This window comes from Macaca mulatta, chromosome 6 (assembly GCF_049350105.2).
Source record: "Macaca mulatta isolate MMU2019108-1 chromosome 6, T2T-MMU8v2.0, whole genome shotgun sequence".
Taxonomy (NCBI): Eukaryota; Metazoa; Chordata; class Mammalia; order Primates; family Cercopithecidae; genus Macaca; species Macaca mulatta.
In genome coordinates this window covers 100,739,274-100,760,757 of record NC_133411.1, presented here as the reverse complement: position 1 = coordinate 100,760,757, position 21,484 = coordinate 100,739,274, and the positions used below count along the sequence as shown (strand labels likewise).

The window sequence follows — 21,484 nt, the reverse complement described above, 5'->3', positions numbered from 1 at the left end:
TGAATTGCCAAACTGATAGAATTGTCCTATTTTTAAAAGGTACATAATATTAAAAAGCTCAACAATCACCAATAAGCGAGATCATCCAAAATTGAATTGGCTATTTATTGGCCATCAGTTATCTGGTTATACTCTGGAAAGTCAAAGGCTGTACTTCCCTCATAGAGCTCCTATAACTCTGAGATAGTGGTTCTGAACAGGATACCATGAGATTACACTGGGGTACCACCACATTTTGCTCAGTGTTATGATTTCTCTTGTTACAACTGAGTATATTTACTGTTATAGTATCTGGTGGTTTACTGGGCTGAATGAAGCACGGCACTGCAAGGTAAGAGGCATAATGCTAGGTGAGGCTAGAAGCAAAGAGAGACCGTTGCCTTGTAACTATTACAAAAACACAGGCAATAAGCCTTTAAGGTTGGTTGGTTGGTTTGTTTTGAGATGGAGTCTCACCCTGTCACCCAGACTGGAGTGCAATGGCGCAATCTTGGCTCACTATAACCTCCGCCTCCCGTGTTCAAGTGATTCCCCTGCCTCAGCCTCCTGAGTAGCTGGGATTACAGGCGGGCAGCACCACACTCAGCTAATTTTTGTATTTTTATTAGAGATGGGGTTTCACCATGTTGGCCAGGCTGGTCTGGAACTCCCAACCTCAGGTGATCTGCCCGCCTCGGTCTCCCAAAGTGCTGGGATTACAGGTGTGAATCACTGCGTCCAGCCAGGAATGCTCATTAACAGGCAAGTTCTGATTCAATAGGGTCCAAGAGTCTGCTTTTCTAACAAGCTCCCAGGCGAGGCTTAACTCAGCTGATCCAGTGCCCCAGACTTTGAGTAGCACAGGTTTTCTAAATGATATCTGAATACCTTTTTGGCTCTAACATTCTGAACTTCATCCTAACCCTAACCTCAAAGAAAAAAAATTACCCTGTGATACGTGAAACATCACAAGAACATTTATATTTTAAAAAATCTATTAGATGACTTATTTATTAATAGTAAGCATTTATTAGTTGATGGGGACTTTTGGTCATTTTAATTTGTCATCTTCCAGAAAAAGTTCCATAAAATACATTAGGATTGTTCACCTTATTTATTTATTGGTGGAAAATGAGGGATAATGTTGTAGATTGGCTTTTTTTGCCCAGGCCTGCACTGGCAGTTGGGGGCTTATGATGACATATTTTGAGTTTCTCTCAAACCTTGATATTTTTCACTCCATGGGATGGAAATAGAGTTTAGGAGCTTGCATTATAATTAATTCCATGTTGAATGAGACTGCTTGCAGTAAAATATCAGAGTACTCAATGCTCTGCTGAGCCTGGAGTAGTTAACAACTACACTTAATGAATGGATGAGCAACCTTGTACTGTGAATAATTATGCAGCTGAGTTAAGTTTTGGTAACCAGACACGTTAATATGTGAACCGGTGGCAAGACAATGCCTGTTAAAAAGGTCTGATATATCAAACATATATTCATTCTGTAAGAGTTTGGTCAATGGTTTCCTAATCTATACTACACATTAGGTAAACCTGTTTTTGATGGGTTTATTGCAATGCTGATTGGTACTCCACTATGTATCTTCTGAAAATGTATTCTTCCCTGAGGCAAGTAATACACTGTAATCTAGCAAATGTGCTGAAAGGATAAATTTGGATATTGATCAGTTTATTTTTACAGAGAATGTCTGCTTCTCACCGTCACAACTTGTAATTTCTTTTCTTTGAAGGAATATTTAAAAGAACAGCTGTTTTCTATGAATAGTTCAGAGGAAAAGCCATTACCCATCCGACCTTTAAAGGCGACCTTGAGGAGTACAGAAGATCAGCCTTCTGCCTTTAACCCTTTCCATGTGTATAAGGCGTTTAGTGAAAACATGCTAGATCAGGTATGTGGAAATTAAATGGTAAATTTAATTTAAATGTGTGGTTTCTTTACTCAACTAAGAAAAAATTGCTTTGTGTTTGAATATTTACTCATAAGCTTTTTTTGCTAGGAAGCAAAAGGCCTTGTTCTTACTTACATGGTCTGTACAAATTGACTTTTAAAAGTTATTTAACCTTTTTTCTATTTGTCAAACTGATTCATCTGTTTGGTCTGTAAAACTTAACTTTTGGCTGATCAGTTTACCATGGGCAGAGGGAACATCTGTTAGGCTGTGTCTACAGAGGGCTGAAGAACCAGGCATTTTGTAACATTCCTTTCCTCCCTTGTCACCCCCATCCCCCAAAACACACACTCACAAAATACCTTGCAACCTTTATGAATGTATCAGGCAAATTAGAAAATAGTTAAAATTAATTATAAATAGAGCACTGAGCTCCTACTTTAAGTGGTATGGGGTAAATTTGCTTTTTATAACCATAGACACATTCCCAAATTTAAAATGAATTTGTTAATAATCTTAAAGCCAAGCTATTTGGAATAAAGTCAATATGGGAAACACCACACATTTTTAAATGTCAGATTATGCCATTATCTAAGCTGCATGTTTCAGTAGTTACACTGAAAAGATCATCTTTCTGCCGAAGTATTTGAAATCTAAAGTTGCTTTTGCTTTGTTCATTCTTCTGGTGGCTTTTCCCAGAAACCTCTTGACAGATAATTTGAACTAACAGGGCAGAAGAGAAGGATTGCTTGACCTAGAGCTCTGATGAAAATAAGAATTAAAACAATGACCTAATTCAGCATGCAGATAATATTTTTACCATGACTGTTACAGCTCTAGTCTACACTCATCAATACTGTAGTAGAGTAAGACCTTCAAATGCTGACAACCCAGGGCAGAACTCTGCTGCTCTATGACAGGATTGTAGTGCTCAATTAATCAGCAGGTGACAGGGGATAGCTCTTGTTGGATTTTAAACGTCAGTCTGGACTCCTGTTTTCAAAACTATTTCATCCTAAGGAGCATAAGCATTTATAATACTTTAAATATACTAAGTTTGAGTTTATTGGCTGCTTTTCTGTGTTGTGCATTAGATTGCTCCAAACCATAAATAATTATTATAGCCGTTAAATTTTCCCTGCTTCATTTAAATAAATGGCATATTTTATTGAGTTCTGAATTATGAGATTATTTTTCACAGTAACTTTTCTCCATAGTCTGTTGTGAAATTTCTATTAATGAGAAGAATCATTTATATAATTTACACTTACAGATCCTCATCATCTTCCCTTTAAAGCATTTTCTTAACCAAAAAGATAACATTAATATCATACTCTAATTAGGCCGTATCTTATAATTTGATTCTTAGCACTTCCAAGTTTGTTTTTTAATCAAACTTTTGGTTGCTGGAAAGAAAATCAAACAATAAATTGATATGATGTTTGAAAAAGTTCCCAATTATTTTTCTTTGCTTTTCAAACAGTCTCCTTCTCAGAGAAACTTGTTGGGGAAATGCCATTAACACTTGGAAGAATAACGACTCAAGAAATTGATTTATATTTTTATAAATAATGACTACATCCCCAAATGGATTTATACATTAATTGCTATCTTATTGGAATAAAAACCTTCTTCTGTGGACATGATTGATGTTATCTGTCTAAGTCCTTGTTCTGGACCCCCCTCCTTCTTAGTTAGTCTATCACAGCTGGAGCTTTAATTTACTGATCATATTAACACTGATTAATAACTAACAATAGTGTCTTCTCATTTATCAACAGTCAGCCACCACAAAATGGAAGTGGAACTGGGCAAAGTTGCTGCCAAATTATCGGGGACTGGATAAGATGACCTTCAGCGTGCTACTCAAAAACAGGTAATAAAATTCGGATGTTGGGGGGTCTACTTGAGGGACAAGGTTGTGTGTGTGTATGTGTGTGTGCATACACATACACAGATATTACTAGTGTATTTTTGGGAAAAGTGAAAACATTTTATCAGCAGTGGAATCTCTTTTATTTTCTTCCTTTCCAGCCTCCCGTCTTTTAAAAGTATGACTAATGATAGGAGTATACTCTCTAAATACCATTCTCTATAGTGAAAATTTGTAAAAGGCAGTAACATTAATTTCAGAGATGAAATTAGTGGATTTTAGTCTGAATTTTAAATATTTTTGACTGTGTATATTTAATAGTTCACTATTGTAAAGACCAAAAGTTATTGACTTGAAAGTCATTATAATATTACACCTTTGTTTACAACAACTTAATGAATGCATATAAAATGCCAAGCCAAATCAACTAGTCTAATCAGGAAAACATGTGAGTAAAACTGTCATGATTGAATTTTTCACTTTTCAGCCAGTTATGTTGGCACCGTCTTAATATAGCCACAGTAGCATATTATTTTATACAAAGATACACACACACACACACACACACACACACACACACACAGACACACAGACACCAGTATAATCCAATGAAATGATAATGTGATTTCAGCCTAGGAAACAACATGTAATTTATTTTGCACAAAAGTATGAACATTTTGTTTTGGATCAATTAACATGGTTTTTAAAAAAATACTTAAAGTTTCAGTAAAAACTATAAGGTGTAAACTTTAAAAATTTGGATTTTTAATCAAGTATAATACATTTTCAAATAAGATATATTTTATGATATTCCTTTTATTGTTTGAGTCATCTGTGTGCTTATAGCTAAGTTTGAGACTTATCATCTATATGATCTTTGTGACATAGAATGTATTTCCATGTCTTTTTGCAAAAATATTGAGTATCTTTTTTTTGAAAGAAAATAATGACAATAACATAGTAGAATTGTCAAATCATTCTTGAGAAATCTGGATGAATATAAGAAAATGTCCTAAGAGAGAGATTGCAGTATTTCCCAGAAGGAAGTTATAGAGGCAGCTTTACTGCCAATAAAAGCTATAGCTTAGATGTGAGGTTGCAATGGTATTTATAATATTTCACCGCTGAATTAAGCTCACCCACCCATCATAGACAAAGTTCAACAACACAGAAGCTTAATGATCAAGGCCAGAGCCTTTCCCCAGCAAGCTTACCACCTGGCTGGCAGCAGTCCAGATGTACCCAATCCTTTTTTTTTTTTTTTTTTCTTTTTTGCTGAGACGGAGTCTCGCTCTGTCACCCAGGCTGGAGTGCAGTGGCCGGATCTCAGCTCACTGTAAGCTCCGCCTCCCGAGTTTATGCCATTCTCCTGCCTCAGCCTCCCGAGTAGCTGGGAGTATAGGTGCCCGCCACCTCGCCTGGCTAGTTTTTTTTTTTTTTTTGTATTTTTTAGTAGAGACAGATGTACCCTATTCTTACACAAGTCCCCAGAGGTTCACCTATACTGTCCCAGAGATATCTGGAGAGGTGAGAGGAAGGGGGTTGGTGGAGGAGAGACCAGATCCTCTGTTGAATCTATAGTGACATGATGTTTATACAATATTAAATGTCTGTCTGGAAACAAACTAGGAAAGATAAGTAATTATTTTTCTATTTGGAAAGTTTTGAGTTTATGTAGATTAACTGTATTATATTTTACTAAATTTATTTTCAGTCATGAATTGCTGCTTCCAATCCACTAAATGGTCCTCTAGGGACAACACATCCTTCAAAACTTACTGCGTTTGCTTTTTATAATATTCACCTCTAAGTGAATTTGTGTTTTACGCTGAATTGCATATTTTTGTTTTTGTCTGAGGACTTTGGATCACTAGCTATTAAAGTGTATTTTCTTGAGATCTGTGCAGGAGTGGGTGGGAGAAAAGAACTCGTACAAATTTAGCCAGAAATAACAGGTCAAAACAGTTCTGTTGGAAAAGGGTCATGATTTTTTAATAGAAACAGCTAGAATCTCATCTTAATAAGAACCTTAGATTTTTAAAGAATGGTATGAAAATCATTCTACTGCAAAGCTACCGCACACGAGCTATGATGAACTTAACTGATCCACCTTAGAAGGATTAAAGACACCTGAGGGTTTTCAATCTTTTCTATCACTCTCCCATTTATTTTAAGAATATTATTTATGAGTTTTGTTTAATATTGAACCGGTAAGGAAATTGTTAGTTTCTCGATGACACCCTCTTGTCTCTCTTGTTTGAACTTATCTGAAAATGCTGATTTTTTTAAGAGTACATTTAATTGTTGACAACATGGTTATCTGAAAGATACATACTTGAAAATTAGACCATAGAACTTTGAGCTTTTAAAATGAGTTATATATGCTATCCAACACCTGAACACTATGGTATTTGGGGTTAGGTGGAGCCAAAGGAAAGAATTCAGAGCAGTTCAGCTGAATATGCTCAGTTTTTTCCTCCCAAATTCACCAATTAAATGAGTCACTTGTTCCCTTTTTGCTCCTTTCATTGGTAATATATTTGTATTAGTCTATCTCTATACTATGTTCTAGTGTATGTATGGGGCTGTGAATGATGTCTGAGGACATAATATTACAAAGAAAAGTGAACTGAAATATACAAGTATGAAAAAAGTTGAAGAGAAGGGAAAAGAATCCTTTCTATTCACCTTAAATTCATTTGTGCCTTGTCTTCAACGTTCATATAATAAGCAGGCCATCTGTGGAATTAGTCTCCCCATATGCCTAGAGTGCACTAGATCTCCCTCACCCCCTAAATAAGATGGAGACTAGAAAGCAGGATTCCTGGGTTCTCAGGCACTTACCTTTGACTTTAGATTTCCTTATCTTTAAAATAAAATAATAATAATTGTAAAGCTGCTTCATGGAGATTGTTGACACGGTCAAAAGTGCTAAAGTATTTGGAAGTGTTTTTGAAAGCTGATAACACAATACAGTCATTCCTCAGTATTCATTAGGGATTGGTCCCAAGACCCCCTCAGATACTAAATTCTGCAGATGCCAAGTCCCTGATATAAAATGCTGTCATATTTGCAAATAACCTATGCATATCTGCCCATGTACTTTAAATCATCTCTAGATTACTTTCAATACCTAATGCAATTCTCACATATCACTGCATTTGTGTGGATGCAATGTAATACTCAGCATGCAACAAATTCAAGTTTTGCTTTTTGGAACCCAGTGGAATTTTTTCCCCAAATATTTTCTATCTGAGGTTGACTGAATTCATGGATGCAGACCCCACAGACACAGAGGCACCACTGTACATATTCAAAAAAGTAGTAACACAGCAGCGGTTTTGGTGTCTAGTCAGGTAAGGAAACTATAAAGTCCATTAAGGATTAGTAGGAAGTTGTTGTAAGATCGAACACTCAGAACACCCAGGTTATGTGGACTCTAGGCCTAAACCAATAGTGAGGATCAGAAAAAGTATCAGATCAGAAACCAGGCAACAGGCCCACAGGTCTGGAAGACAAACAGAAAATGAGCAAGAATGAAGGTCAAAAAGCCAAGTGAACCACTCAGGTAATAAAGACCCAGGGGATAAAGACTTCAGGGGCAGCTCAGACACATGAAAGAGGAGATCTGTAGAGTCACAACAATGTCTATATCTGAGTCAGTTCTGGCCTTTGTTCCACAGGCTGGTTCTGGGCTGACTCCAAAGGCAGAACAAATCTTGAAGCAGCTGCCTGAGTCCTTGGCAAAAATGTGTTCTTCACTCACTGTCTGGCCTCATCTCAAAACACCTCCTTCCGACTCATGATGCTCTAAATAGAATTCTTTCTTTAAGTTCTTTGGATTCTCTAAACGCTTTCCCGCTTCAGGGTCTTGGTATTTGCAGTTCCCTCAGCTCTTCACATGGCTGGTGCCATCTTGTCCATCTGAGACAAATGTTACCTCCTGAGGAGACTTGTCTATTTCAACCGTCTAAAGGGACCCTCCAGGCTACCCTAGCATTCTACTCTACTTTGTTTTCTTGAGTTATTGTTAACTGAAATATTTGTTTCTGTTTATTTATTGTCTTTTAATTTTACCCTCTGTGGTAGAATGTAAACTCCATAAGAATAGCACCTTGTTTGCCTTATCCTGGTGGTGTCTTCAGTACCTAGAACAGCCCTTGGCCACAGAGCAGGCTCTAAGTAGTGTGTGTTGAATTAATTAATAAACAAATGAAGAATAAGAATGCAGAGAAAAAGTCAGCTCCTGACAGATGAGCACAGGTTAGGTATTCTTATGTGATGTTTGATTAATAGACATGTAGGTATTATAAGAATATTTGCTGGAAAATCTGAAGTAAAAAAGTATCTATATGCATATTCATTCTCTTCATTTTCCAAATTTGGGTGAAAGTCAGGTTATTTAAGCTCCGTATGTTTAAAATGTCTGTTGTAATAGCCACAAAAAGAATAAAATATTGGCCGGGCGCAGAGGCTCACACCTGTAATGCCAGCACTTTGGGAGGCCGAGGCAGGCGGATCATGAGCTCAGGAGATCGAGACCATCCTGGCTAATACGGTGAAAAGCTGTCTTTACTAAAAATACAAGAAATTAGCCGGGTGTGGTGACTGGCACCATAGTCCCAGCTACTCGGAAGGCTGAGGCAGGAGAATGGCGTGAACCTGGGAGGCGGAGCTTGCAGTGAGCCGAGGTCGCGCCACTGCACTCCAGCCTGGGCGACAGCGCGAGATTCTGTCTTAAAAAATAATAATAATAAATAAAAGAATAAAATACCTAGGAATACAGCTAACCAGGAAGGTGAAACATCTCTACAACAGGAATTACAATACAAAGTACTGCTCAAAGAAATCAGAGATGAAAAAAAGCAAATGGAAATATTCCATGCTCATGGATAGGAATAATCAATGTTGTTAAAATGGCCATACTGCCCAAAGTAATTTACACATTCAATACTATTCCTATCAAACTACCAATAATGTTCTTCACTGAATTACTTATTTTAAAATTAATGTGGAACCAAAAAAGAGCCCGAGTAGCAAAGGCAATCCTAAACAAAAAGAACAAAGCTGGAAGTATCATGTTACCTGACTTCAAGTTATACTACAAGGTTACTGTGACCAAAACAGCATGGTATGGTACCAAAACAGACCCATAGACCAGTGGAACAGAATAGTTAGCCTAGAAATAATGCCACAGAGCTACAACCATCTAATCTTCAAAGTTCTCAAAAACAAGCAATGAGTAAGAATTCCCTATTCAATAAATGATGCTAAGATAACAGGCAAGCCATATGCAAAAGATTGAAACTAGACTCCTTCCTTAGACCATATACAAAAATCAATTCAAGATTAATTAAAGACTTAAATGTAAAACCTAAAACTACAAAAATCCTGGAAAATAACCTAGGAAATACCATCCAGGACCTAGGCCTTGGCAAAGATTTCACGATGAAGATGCAAAAGCAATTGAAACAAAAACAAAAAATGACAAATGGGATCTAATTAAACAAAAGAGCTTCTGCACAGCAAAAGAAACTATCATCAGAGTAAACAGACAACCTACAGAATGCATCCGACAAAGGTCTAATATCCACCATCTATAAGGAACTTAAACAAATCAACAAGCAAAAAGCAAACAACCCCATTCAAAAGTGGGCAAAGGACATAAATAGACACTTTTCAAAGACATATACATGATCAACAAACATATGAAAAAAAGCTCAATATCACTAAATATTAGAGAAATGCAAATCAAAGCCACAATGAGATAGCATCTCACACCAGTCAGAGTGACTATTAATAAAAAGTCAAAAAATAACGTGCTGGCAAGATTATGAAGAAAAGGGAATGCTTATACACTGCTGGTGGGCAAATAAATTAGTTCAGCCCTTGTGGAAAGCAGTGTAGCAATTTCTCAAAGAACTTAAAATAGAATTACCATTCAGTTCAGCAATCCCATTACTGGGTTTATACCCAAAGGAATAGAAATCATTCTACAATAAAGACATATGCACATGTATCTCCATTGCAGCACTATTCACAATAGTTAAAGACACGGAATCAACCTAAATGCCCATCAATGGTAGACTGCATAAAGAAAATGTGACATAAATACTCTACAGAATACTACATAGCCATAAAAAAGAATAAGATCATGTCTTTTGCAGGGATGTGGATGGAGCTGGAGACCATTATCCTAAGCAGACTAATGCAGGAACAGAAAACCAAATACTGCATGTTCTCACATATAAGTGGGAGCTAAACACTGAGAACACACAGACACAAAGACGGGATTAACAGACTCTGGGGCTTACTTGAGGGTAGGGAATAGGGGGAGGGAGAAGATCAAAAAGCTACCTGTCAGGTGCTATGCTTATTACCTGGGTGATGAAATAATCTGTACACCAAACTCCTATGACTTGCAATTTATCTATATGACAAACCTGCACATGTATCCCTGAACCTAAAATAAAAGTTAAATAAATAAATAAAATCCCCATTGTTATTATTGTTATGTAAATTTGGCTCAGATTAAAATAACAGAAAGCTGGTCTTTATTTTTAGTTAATTGATCCAATTCAAGTCATAACCTCGTCAGTAACAAAGTCTGTTTTATACTCCATGACTTATAAATCTTTTGACATTTGGGTGACAGAGTTTGTGTTTGTTAAATGATATGAAAAATGCAAGTTGGAAACTTTAAGGTGGAGTTAGCTGATAACGGTATCCAACGAAGCCTTTGTAAATTAATTAGGAGTGATTATTTTGAGGCATTTGAAGAAGTGTATAGTAGCCGAGACCTCAGAAAACAGATCCTGAATATATACTAATAATATATGTGTTTCAATTTAGAAAGTTTGCTATTGTGAAAAATAAAGACTCCCTAGAGTTTCAGAAAATCAACATATATATCAGTTCTACACCTTTACTTTTGATGCTATCTAAGAATATGTACAGTGATTGTACATTGATCTTTTGAAATAATAAAGGTTCTTTTCATAGTTTCTTACTATTAGTTTTTTGCTTTTGTTCTCACCCACTTTAAAATAAATCCAGACTAGAGAATGAGATGGTGATTGCATTTGCAGGAGAGTGGACCGAAAGGAGCACTCCCTTCCCTCATTCATGGCGAAGCTCCAGATTGGCATTTTAATATTGTTTTCTTTGTCACTGGAACAAATTTATGTTGCTTCTTTTCTCTTTACCTTATTTATTCCAAACTAATTCCCAAGAACTGTGGTGTTGAAAATAATCTGTGAATACAGTGCAGTGCTGTGCTATTTTAACCATCTAAATATACTGCATATGAGTTTGGCTTCGAGTTGAGCAAACACAATTAAATATGATGGCAGGAACAGCAGAAGGGGTGGTGGAGGCAGATTTCTGGCTGTCACTTTGGGGCCTGTCCAGGTGGACAATAACCATACATCTGAGAGGAAACAGAGATTAGAAAACATGTTTTAAGAGAGGCATTGATCTGTGGAGTTGATTGTTTGCTTTTAATGATAATAATTATTAAAGTACCTTTACCCTATATCAGATTACAGTGTGTGCCCTGTGGTGTGTAGAGAGCAGAAAATATTGTCTCTGGCCTCAAACTGCACACACTGCACTCTCAAATGACTGTTCTCAGGCAGTGCTACCATTAGCACAATGTTTAGAGTTGCTCACAGCAGTAAATTCCTGGTGCAGCAGCAGGCGGCCTTGTTATGGAGAAGTGGGTTTAAGAAAAAGGAGAAGTTGATTTTATGAGTACACACCTCTTAGTCATTACATACATATGCCATGCCATTCAAATTTGGTGGTTTTTTTCATGCTCCCATTCCCTAGAAAATTGTTTTCTTCCTTCCTCCACCAAAAGACCTCAGACTGAGTGACTCTCTTCCCATCTTCACTATATCTTCTCAAACAAGAGAAAGCTTTTCTCTTATCTTGAAATCTACAGCAGCATTTTTTTTTTTCAGAGATTGTCTAACATGTATTCAAAATGCGTAAGTTTAACAATCTGATCCTCAGAATTTCTAGGGCTAAAGGAATTGGTACGTGAACCAAACAAACTCATACATGTGTATTATTTCCTGATGGGTAACTTGTATGTCTGTTGCCCTTTATGATATATAAAGCACTTTCGCACTAATCTCCTTTGACTCTCACTACAACCATGTAACAAGAGACAGGTACTCTTGAGGTTGCAGAACATTAAATAACATGCCCAAGGTCACGGACCTTACATGACAGCTCAAAAGAGCCCCAAGATGAAGGCTTCTGGTTTTGTATCTACTATAGTATCTGCTACTTTATCTATTAATATATACCATTCTTCTGGTCAATTTTTTAATTAGCTGCATATTTACTGTAATAATACTGATGATAATGAAGATAGCAAACATACAGAGTGTTTGCCATATGGCTGGCATAATTTAAGTGATTTATATACACATATTTAACTGTAAATCCTTATAATAACTTTACCAAGTAGGCATCATATTATTACTTTCCTGATAAAGACACCAAGGCACAGAGGAACAGAGCTCTAAGTGATGGTGCTCAGATTTTGGCTCAAGGCCATGTTCTTAATCACTTCCCTCTAGGGCTTCTGCAGAGTTTTTATAATGCTTTGCTTACTTTCCTCATTCAACATTTTTGAACATCTATTAAATGAAAGGCATTTATTTAGAATAAAGTAACAATATCCTAGGGATATCCCAATATCCTTCAAAGGACCCCTAAGTGCTACTCTGCAAAAATTTTAATCCACTTTGAATTTTCACTGCGGTTGTCTCCCCCATTCAAGCTCCCAAATCCCTCCTGCTGACTTTCCACCATCTACCTTACCAGGAAGAGTAAAACCATCTCATGTAAAACTCCCCTTTCCTTCCTAAACCTCAATTTTGTTTTATCATCTCCAATCCTTTGCCTGTTATCTCTAGCCTTGGAGAAAGAGCCCTCTTCTAGTTAAAATTTGAGAAATTGACTATGGATTGGGCTAAAACATTTGGACATTAACCAGTAGACTTGAGGGAATCATCAGAGCCTTTAAGCCAAGGAGTGACAGAAACAGAAAGCTACTTTAGCACATTAATAACACCTGGAGTGGAGGGAAGGCGGCAGGGTCAGGTTGGAGATTGTGGCTAGAGATTGAGGAAGAGATTATACAACACAAATATAAAAGAAACTTCCAGGGAAGTTTAGGGACTCAGAAAAATCTATTTTTGGCCGGGGGTGGTGGCTCATACTTGTAATCCCAGAGCTTTGGGAGGCCAAGGTGGGTGGATCACGAGGTCAGGAGATTGAGATCATCCTGGCTAACACGGTGAAACCCCGTCTCTACTAAAAATACAAAAAGTTACCCGGGTGTAGTGGCACGTGCCTGTAGTCCCAGCTACTTGGGAGGCTGAGGTAGGAGAATCACTTGAACCTGGGAGGCGGAGGTTGCAGTGAGCCAAGGTCGTGCCACTGCACTCCAGCCTGGGTGACACAGCGAGACGTTGTCTAAAAAAAGAAAGAAAGAAAGAAAGAAAATAAAAATCTATTTGTAACAATATTTCCTCTCTGGAGACAGTGTGATTTGGATATTCTTAAGGTAGAAAGGTGCTATGCTTATCTTTTCTTCAGAGAGTGTCAGTTCAGATCCTCTAAGAAGCAGATGCCAAGATGGAATTCAAGGTGCAAGAGGATTTTAGGAGAGAGATGTACATGAAGGATGAAAAGGAGGAAGTAGGAATAGGCAGGGAAGGCTTCAGACTGAACTCAACCTCAGACTGAGTTGCTGATCTGATACCTGTGAAAGGTGAGGGAGAAGGAGGATTGGGGAGGAAGAGTCTCAGACAGTGGAGTTTTGACAAGGTCAAGGGAGATGCCTGGAGCTAAAGTCACCCACTAGAAAAGTCCCATGCCTTGTAGGAATGAACTAGCACTAGTACCTACCCCTTGCTCAGACGCTGGCTATAAACAGCTTGGTAGAAGCATGACCTCAGCACAAATACCATGATAGATACAGAGGAATGACAGCTGGGGCCATTAGTCAACTATGCTAACAATAGAAGATTTGAGTGATACAATTCTGTGGCTACCACAGCAAGGACAGAAAGAGTAAGTCTCTTACCTATGGGGAGATTATATGGATATGTGTTATATATGTTAACAGGAATAAAATATAAATAAAAGTATACATTACTTTAGTGAAGTAGAAAACAGGCAACCTAAATAAATATGTTAAATGCTATTGACAGAAATGCACAACAGGCAACATTTTGATGAAAGAAAGGTATAATAATTTTCTCAAAAGCAGCCATGGGAGAATTTTTGCTTGTCAAATTGAACCAAAATTCACTTTGTAATGAATTTTCCACTACCTAATTATGCATTCACATACTGGCACTTTTGGGTTCTTGCACTGGATCAAAAATTATTTTAAAACTTGCTTATATTAGAGTACATTCTTTTTTTCAATGACTATTCCCCTGTCAGATACTATTCAGACCCAAAAGCCTCTGTGATTTTTTTTTTAAAGTTTTAGCATATTTTCCACCAGGAGTAGCTGTCATAGGCCCATTGATTCAGTTTGATTGAAGATGAAGAGAAATTGGCTTCTGTAAGGCTTATTGATCACTATTGGATATCTGTTTGTTTATGATGCTGTATCAACATGACAGGAAATTTTCTCTTTGAAAATATTTTTACTATGACAATTATGAGAGAATTTTTAAAATCTAAATATAGTTATATATTATAATAACAAAACTGAGTGACAACTAGTAATATTCTTCATTTTATGTAGTAACATTTATAATTAACATGATTTGACTGTATCCTTACCCAAATCTCATCTTGAATTTTAGTTCTCATGAGAGGGACCCAGTGGGAGGTAGTTGAATCATGGGAGTAGTTTCCCCTATGCTATTCTCATGATAGTAAGTTCTTATGAGATCTGATGGTTTTAGAAGGGGCTTCCTCCTCTCCTCAAATCTCATTCTCTCACCTGCTTTCATGTAAAGAAGGATGTGTTTGCTTCACATTCCACCAAGATTGTAAGTTTCCTGGGGTCTCCACAGCCATGCTGAACTGTGAGTCAGTTAAACCTCTTTCCTTTATAAATTTTCTTTCCTTTATTTTTAAAAAAAAGGTTTTCTCCTTTATAAAAAAACCTCTTTTCTTCAGAAATACCCAGTCTTGGGTATTTCTTCATTGCAGCATGAGAAGGAACTAATACAGTAAATTGGTACCAAGGGAGGGGTGGGGCGCTGCTATAAGTGTACCCAAGAATGTGGAAGCGACTTTGGAACTTGGTAACAGGCAGACATTGGAACAGTTTAGAGGATTCAGAAGAAGATAGGAAAATGTGGAAGAGTTTGGAACTTCCTAGAGACTTGGAGGGCTCAGAAGACAGGAAGACATGAGAAAGTTTTGACCTTCCTAGAAACTTGTTGAAAGGCTATGACCAAAATGCTAATAGTGATACGGACAATGAAGTGGAGGCTGAGGTGATCTAAGATGGAGATGAGGAACTTGTTGAAAACTGGAGCAAACTGGACTCTTGCTATGTGTTAGCAAAGAGACTGGCGGCTTTTACCCCTGCCCTAGAGATGGAACTTTGAACTTGAGAGCAATGATTTAGGGTATCTGGCGGATAAAATTTCTAAGTGGCAAAGCGTTCAAACAGAGACAGAACATAAAGGTTTGGAAAATTTGCAGATTGACGATGCAATAGAAAAGAAAACCCCATTTTCTGGGGAGAAATTTAAGCCTGCTGCAGAAATTTGCATAAGTAACGAGGAGCTGAATGTTAATCACCAAACAATGAAGAAAATGTATCCAAAGCATGTCAGAGACCTTCATGGCACCTCCTCCCATTACGAGCCTGCAGACCTAGAAGGGAAAAATGCTTTGTGGCCTGGGCCCAGGACCCCCTGCTCTGTGCAGCCCTGAGACATGGTGCCCTGCATCCCAGATGCTTCAGCTCCAGCCTTGGATAAAAGGGACCGAGGTACAGCTCAGGCCATTGCTTCAGAGGGGGCAAGCCCAAACCTTGGCAGCTTCCACGTGGTTTGGTACTGCAGGTGCACATGAGACAAGAATTGAAGTTTGGAAACCTCCACCTAGATTTCAGAGGATGTATGGAAATGCCTGGATGTCAGGCAGAAGTTTGATGCAGGGGCAAAGTCCTCATGGAGAACCTCTGCTAGGACAGCACAGAAGGGAAATGTGGGGTTGGACCCCCCACACAGAGTACCCACTGGGGCACTGCCTAGTAGACCTGTGAGAAGAAGGCCTCCATCCTCCAGACCCCAGAATAGTAGATCCACTGATAGCTTGCACCACACACCTGGAAAAGCTGCAGGCACTCAGCACCAGCCTGTGAAAGCAGCCAAGAGGCAGGCTATATCCTTCAAACTCACAGAGGCAGAGCTACCCAAGACCATGGGAGCCCACTTCTTGCATCAGCATGACTTGAATGTGAGACATGGAGTCAAAGGAGATCATTTTGGAACTTTAAGGTTTAATAACTTCCCTATTGGATTTTGGACTTATGTGGGGAATATACTTACTTTGTTTTGGACAATTTCTCTCATTTGGAACAGGTGTATCTACCCAATGCCTGTACCCCCATTGTATCTAGGAAGTAACCAACTTGCTTTTGATTTTACAGGTTCATAGGCAGAGGGACTTGCCTTGTTTCAGATAAGACTTTGGACTTGGACTTTTGGGTTAATGTTGGAGTGAGTTAAGACTTTGGTGGACTGTTGGGAAGGCATGATTGTGTTTTGAAATGTGAGGACATGAGATTTTGGAGGGTCCAGGGGCAGAATGATATGGTTTGGCTGTGTGCCCATTCCAAATCTCATCTTGAATTTTAGTTTCCATAATTCCCCCGTGTTGTGGGAGGGACTCGGTAGGAGGTAACTGAATCATGGGGGTGGTTTCCCCCATAGTGTTCTAGTGATAGTGAGTGAGTTCTCATGAGATCTGATGGTTTAATAAGGGGCTTCTCCGCTCACTCGGCTCTCATTCTTCTCTCTTCTGCTGCCTTTAAAGAAGGACGTGTTTGCTTCCCCTTCCACCATGATTGTAAGTTTCCTGAGGCCTCCTCAGCCCTGTGGAACAGTGAGTCAATTAAGCCTCTTTCCTTTATACATTACACAGTCTTGGGTATGTTCCTGTAGCAGTGTAAGAATGGACTAACATAATAATATTATTAATATTACAGTATTTTTGTGATGTGATGTATATTATATTAGTTAGGATACCTGTAGAACTTCTTATACTGTAAGTGAAACTCATATCTTAGTGTACCTTGAGGGTACAGCTCTAAATCTGAGCTTTTTTCCTCCTCATAATGTGAAATCTGGTGAAAAAAATTTTTAATCAAGATGTTTTTATATCCAGAATATTTAAAATTTTTATTTTATAATAAACTATAAGCAATATTTATACATGTATTATTTCAAATGGTACAGGAAGATATAAAATATAAAATATCCCACCTCCCCCCAGCTCCTGAATCACACAAGTCCCACTCTAATTGTAATCATCTGAAGCATTTCTGTTTTTATTTACTGGTTGATAGGTCTAAGGAACAGGCTATTACTACGTTTTTAAATTTATCAACTTATAATATTGACTGCTTGCTATGTAAATACAGAATTTAACTCAAACTACCATATCTCTTCTCCTTCCCATCAAACTCTGCTACTAAAATTTTTAATTTTATTTTTCCATTGGTCACCTTTATGTGATATAACCCCTATTTTAAAATCATTTCTTTACTTTATTTTATTTTTTAAAGAATTACTAAAGTAAAATTCAGTGTTCCTGTACAGTTCTGAGTTACAACAAATGAATAAAGTTATTTAACAGTCATCACAATTGAGATACAGAAAGTTTTATCACCCTCAAAAATTCCTCTGCACTGACCTTTTGTCACTTCCTACCTCCATGCCAACCTGTGGTAACCACTGACCTGTTCTCTATCTCTTTAATTTTGTCCTTTCAAGAATGTTATAGCAATGGATTCCTCCATCTGTTTGTCCTTTTTTTTGTTGTTGTTGTTGGATAATAGTAGTTCATTGTATGGTTGTACCACAGTTTTTTGGTCCATTCACCTTTTAAAGGACATTTGGTTTGTTTCCAGTATTAAGTGATTGAGAATAAAGCCTCTAAGAACATTTGTATACAGGTTTTGCATGAACATAGGTTTTTATTTCACTTGGATAATACCTAGCAGTGGGAATGCTGGGTTGTACCATACGTTTATGTTTACATTTATGAAGAAACTATGGCTTCTTAGTGTTTTATCCTGAAAGTATGGCTTCTTGTGTTTTATGCTCCCTGTGAGAAAACTGATTCCAGATTGATTCTTGTTCCCCTAACCTCTCCCTGGATGCTCATAGTGACTTATTCCCTCAGTTATTCTGAAATGAGATTGTGTCTATATATGAGTCTTTGGTTTCTCTTGGCACTCAGTAGGCCACATCACTATTGTGATTTTCTTCAGATAACAGGATATTTTTTCCTATTTTTGATTATTTTCCTTGCCTCAGGCCCCAGTCACATCTATCTCCCCTTCTAGAATTCTTAAGATGGATGTTCTGATTTCTTCTTTCCTCAGACATTGCTAAAGGCTTCTTAGCCTTAGTCCTGTCATTCTCACACTCTCCACATCCTTCCCACCTCTTTTCCTGAAGCTACCTCATTTGCTCACATAGCCTCAGGTGATTATCTCAGGTATTGAAATCAAATGCCTTCAGGGGTTGGGCAAATAATGTAAATATGTTAAGGCAAAGTATAATACAATAGGGGACGGTGAATGCATTCACATTCTATTTTTTTAAAATTCTATGCTAGCTAAATAATGATTGTCATCAGAATGGATTAGGCCCAATGATATGATCAGGCCCATCTCTAAATCTATGCCCCTGAGTCTTGAATCTATATCTCTGGTCTTAATTGTTCCACAACACCTCTAGATTCCATATTCTTGGATTTTTTTCCCTGTAATAATTTTTTTTTTGTATTTATTTATTTGTCTAGGTCTCACTCTGTCACCTAGGCTAGAGTACAATGGTTCAGTCTTGGCTCACTGCAGCCTCAATGCCCCAGGCCGAAGTAATCCTCCCCCTTCAGCCTCCTGAATAGCTGGGACTACAGGCTCACTCAGTTAATTTTTACATTTTTTAGTAGAGAAGGGGTTTTGCCATGTTGCCTGGTCTGGTCTCGAACTCCTGGGCTCAAGTAATCTGCTTGGCTCAACCTCCCAAAGTGCTGAGATTACAGGTGTGAGCCACCACAACTGGCCCATAATAGTAATTTAATGTAATAACTCTCATCTCACATAGAAGTCCAACCATCATAATTATCTTCATCTAAAAACTGCCCCTCTTCAGGGTTGTGTGACTTCTGTTAATGGCACTGACAGGCTGCTGGCCTTAGCCTAGAAACCTTGAAGTACTTTGCAAAGTTTCTATTTCCCATCATCTAGATTCTGTTACACAACACATGCCTCTGAGTGTTTCATCTAAACATTCTCACATCCCTTTCTTTTTGTTCCCATATGCTTCCACTCTCAATATTCAGTGCCCTCACCTGCTCATGCCTCCATAACCTGTTTTACTCCAGGGGGAATGTCTCTAATCTGTGTATCTGCTGGATTAACTTGGTTTCTCTCCTTACATTTTTCCTTCACTATAAAACCAATTGCAAATAACTGGTCAAGGGTAGTGGGTCACACCTGTAATCCCAGAACTTTGGGAGGCCCAGGTGGCTGGATCCCTTGAGCCTAGGAGTTCAAGACCAGCCTGGGCAACATGCAGAAACCCTATCTCTACAAAAAATACAAAAATTAATTGGTCGTTGTGGTGCACACCTGTGGTTCCACCTACTCCAAGGGCTGAGGTAGCAGGATTGCTTGAGCCCAGAAGGTTGGGACTGTAGTGAGCTGTGATTGCATCATTTCACTCTAGTCTAGGTAAATTACAAATAATACTAAGTAACATTTTTAAAACAAAGAAATAGTATATTTATAATCTCATCCCACCATGCTGACTCAGCTCTTTTCTCCTCATTCTCTTTATATGTACACAAACACACACCTTTTACACAATCACAACGAGAAGGTCTATAGTTACAATGGAGGTTCTACATTTTTCACGAAGCTATTCTTGTGATTCATCCATGTAAAGATACATAGTTTTTATTTTTAACGGCTTACCTTTATACCAAATTAAATGTAGCATAATTTGCCTAATCATTTCCCTATTCCTGTATATTTAAGGCTGCTTCCACATTTTTGCTTTGCTGCTTTTACATATTAAACTGCCATGAATACGCAGATTACTTTCCGATGCTAATAGAATAAGGGTGAAACATAAAAGGACACAGACAAACCTGTTTTAAAAATTATCAAATATCAAAGGGATAAGAGCTGGAGTGAAATACAGAGATTTTTAAATATATTTTCTTTTTCTGCCACTCTTCCACTTCAGAATTTGCAGTGGTTACACATTGCCTATTGCACCAAACCCAAAGTCCTCAGCCCCAATGTCAAGGCATCCTTCACCTGGTCCTCTCATTCACCAAGTGCCTCCTCTGTAACGTGGCCCACCATCCCATTGACCACTGTGGCGAACAATCCCATAGGGTTCAAATCCTTTATCACTTTATCACTTTCTCTAGGCTTCCTTTTTCTTATCTCTATTTCTCTCTCTCTCTTTTTTTTTTTTTTTGAGATTGAGTCTCGCTCTTGTTGCCCAGGCTGGAGTGCAATGGCACCATCTTGACTCACTGCAACTTCTGCCTCCCGGGTTCAAGTGATTCTCCTGCCTCAGTCTCCCGAGTAGCTGGAATTACAGGCACCTGCCACAACGTCTGGCTAATTTTTTGTATTTTTATTAGAGATGGGGTTTCTTCATGTTGGCCATGCTGGCCTCGAACTCCTGACCTTGGGTGATCTACCCACCTTGGCCTCCCAAAGTGCTGGGATTACGGGCCCCTATTTCTTATAACAAGTGTAAAAAGTAAAGTAGAGGTTCCTCTTCAAAGACTTTCCTGCCCATTTAATTAGGAATAAATAGTAACTTCTCTTAGAAGCAAAATTTATGCAAAGACCTGTGCTCCTAAATATTTGCCCTGGCATTCTTATACTGGCCCAAGCAAGCATGAGGTCATAGCCTGTTCCTCTTCCTTATTTAAAAGTGTTTTTACCTTTCTCAGCATTCCACAAGTTACTTCCTCCTTCCTTTGATTTCCTCTACCTTTACCTCTTTTAAAAAGTTCTAAGTTGCTAGCCAATCAGGACAAATACAGAATGCGAGGTCCCATTCCAGCCAATAGAAACCAGACACAGAGTAAGGTGGACGCATCAAGTTATAAATGACCCCGTCTCCTTTGTTCAGTGTACTCTCATGGTAAAACTCCTGGCAAGTGTACCCTTTCTGCAAGAAGTAAAAATGGCCTTACTAAATAAATTAAATTTATGTTCAAGTGCTATTTCTTTACAGCACCGAAGAACAAACATTTCTTTTTTTTTTTTTTTTTTTTTTTTTTAACATTTCAAACACAGAGAAAATAGCAGCATCTTTCTTGTTGAGTGACTGGGCAGATAAGAAAAACTTAACCTTTAGCAGGTATTTAGTACAAGGCCTGGAACACAGGAAATTCTCTGTAAATATGAGTTATTATTATTTCTAGCTATTATTTGATCCTCCTCTTTGGACAGGCCAGAG

General features: G+C 38.0%; 1 protein-coding gene across 8 annotated transcripts in view; it reads left to right on the top strand.

Moving 5' to 3' along the window:
- The window catches only part of KIAA0825, a 473,908-nt gene that overhangs the window by 228,369 nt on the left and 224,055 nt on the right, over positions 1-21,484 (top strand). For all 8 annotated transcript variants that reach the window (XM_078004985.1, XM_015140426.3, XM_078004982.1 and 5 more), the window contains 2 exons: positions 1,733-1,891; positions 3,673-3,767. In XM_078004985.1, coding sequence (XP_077861111.1) covers positions 1,733-1,891; positions 3,673-3,767 — 254 coding nt within the window. The remainder of the gene's footprint in view (positions 1-1,732; positions 1,892-3,672; positions 3,768-21,484) is intronic.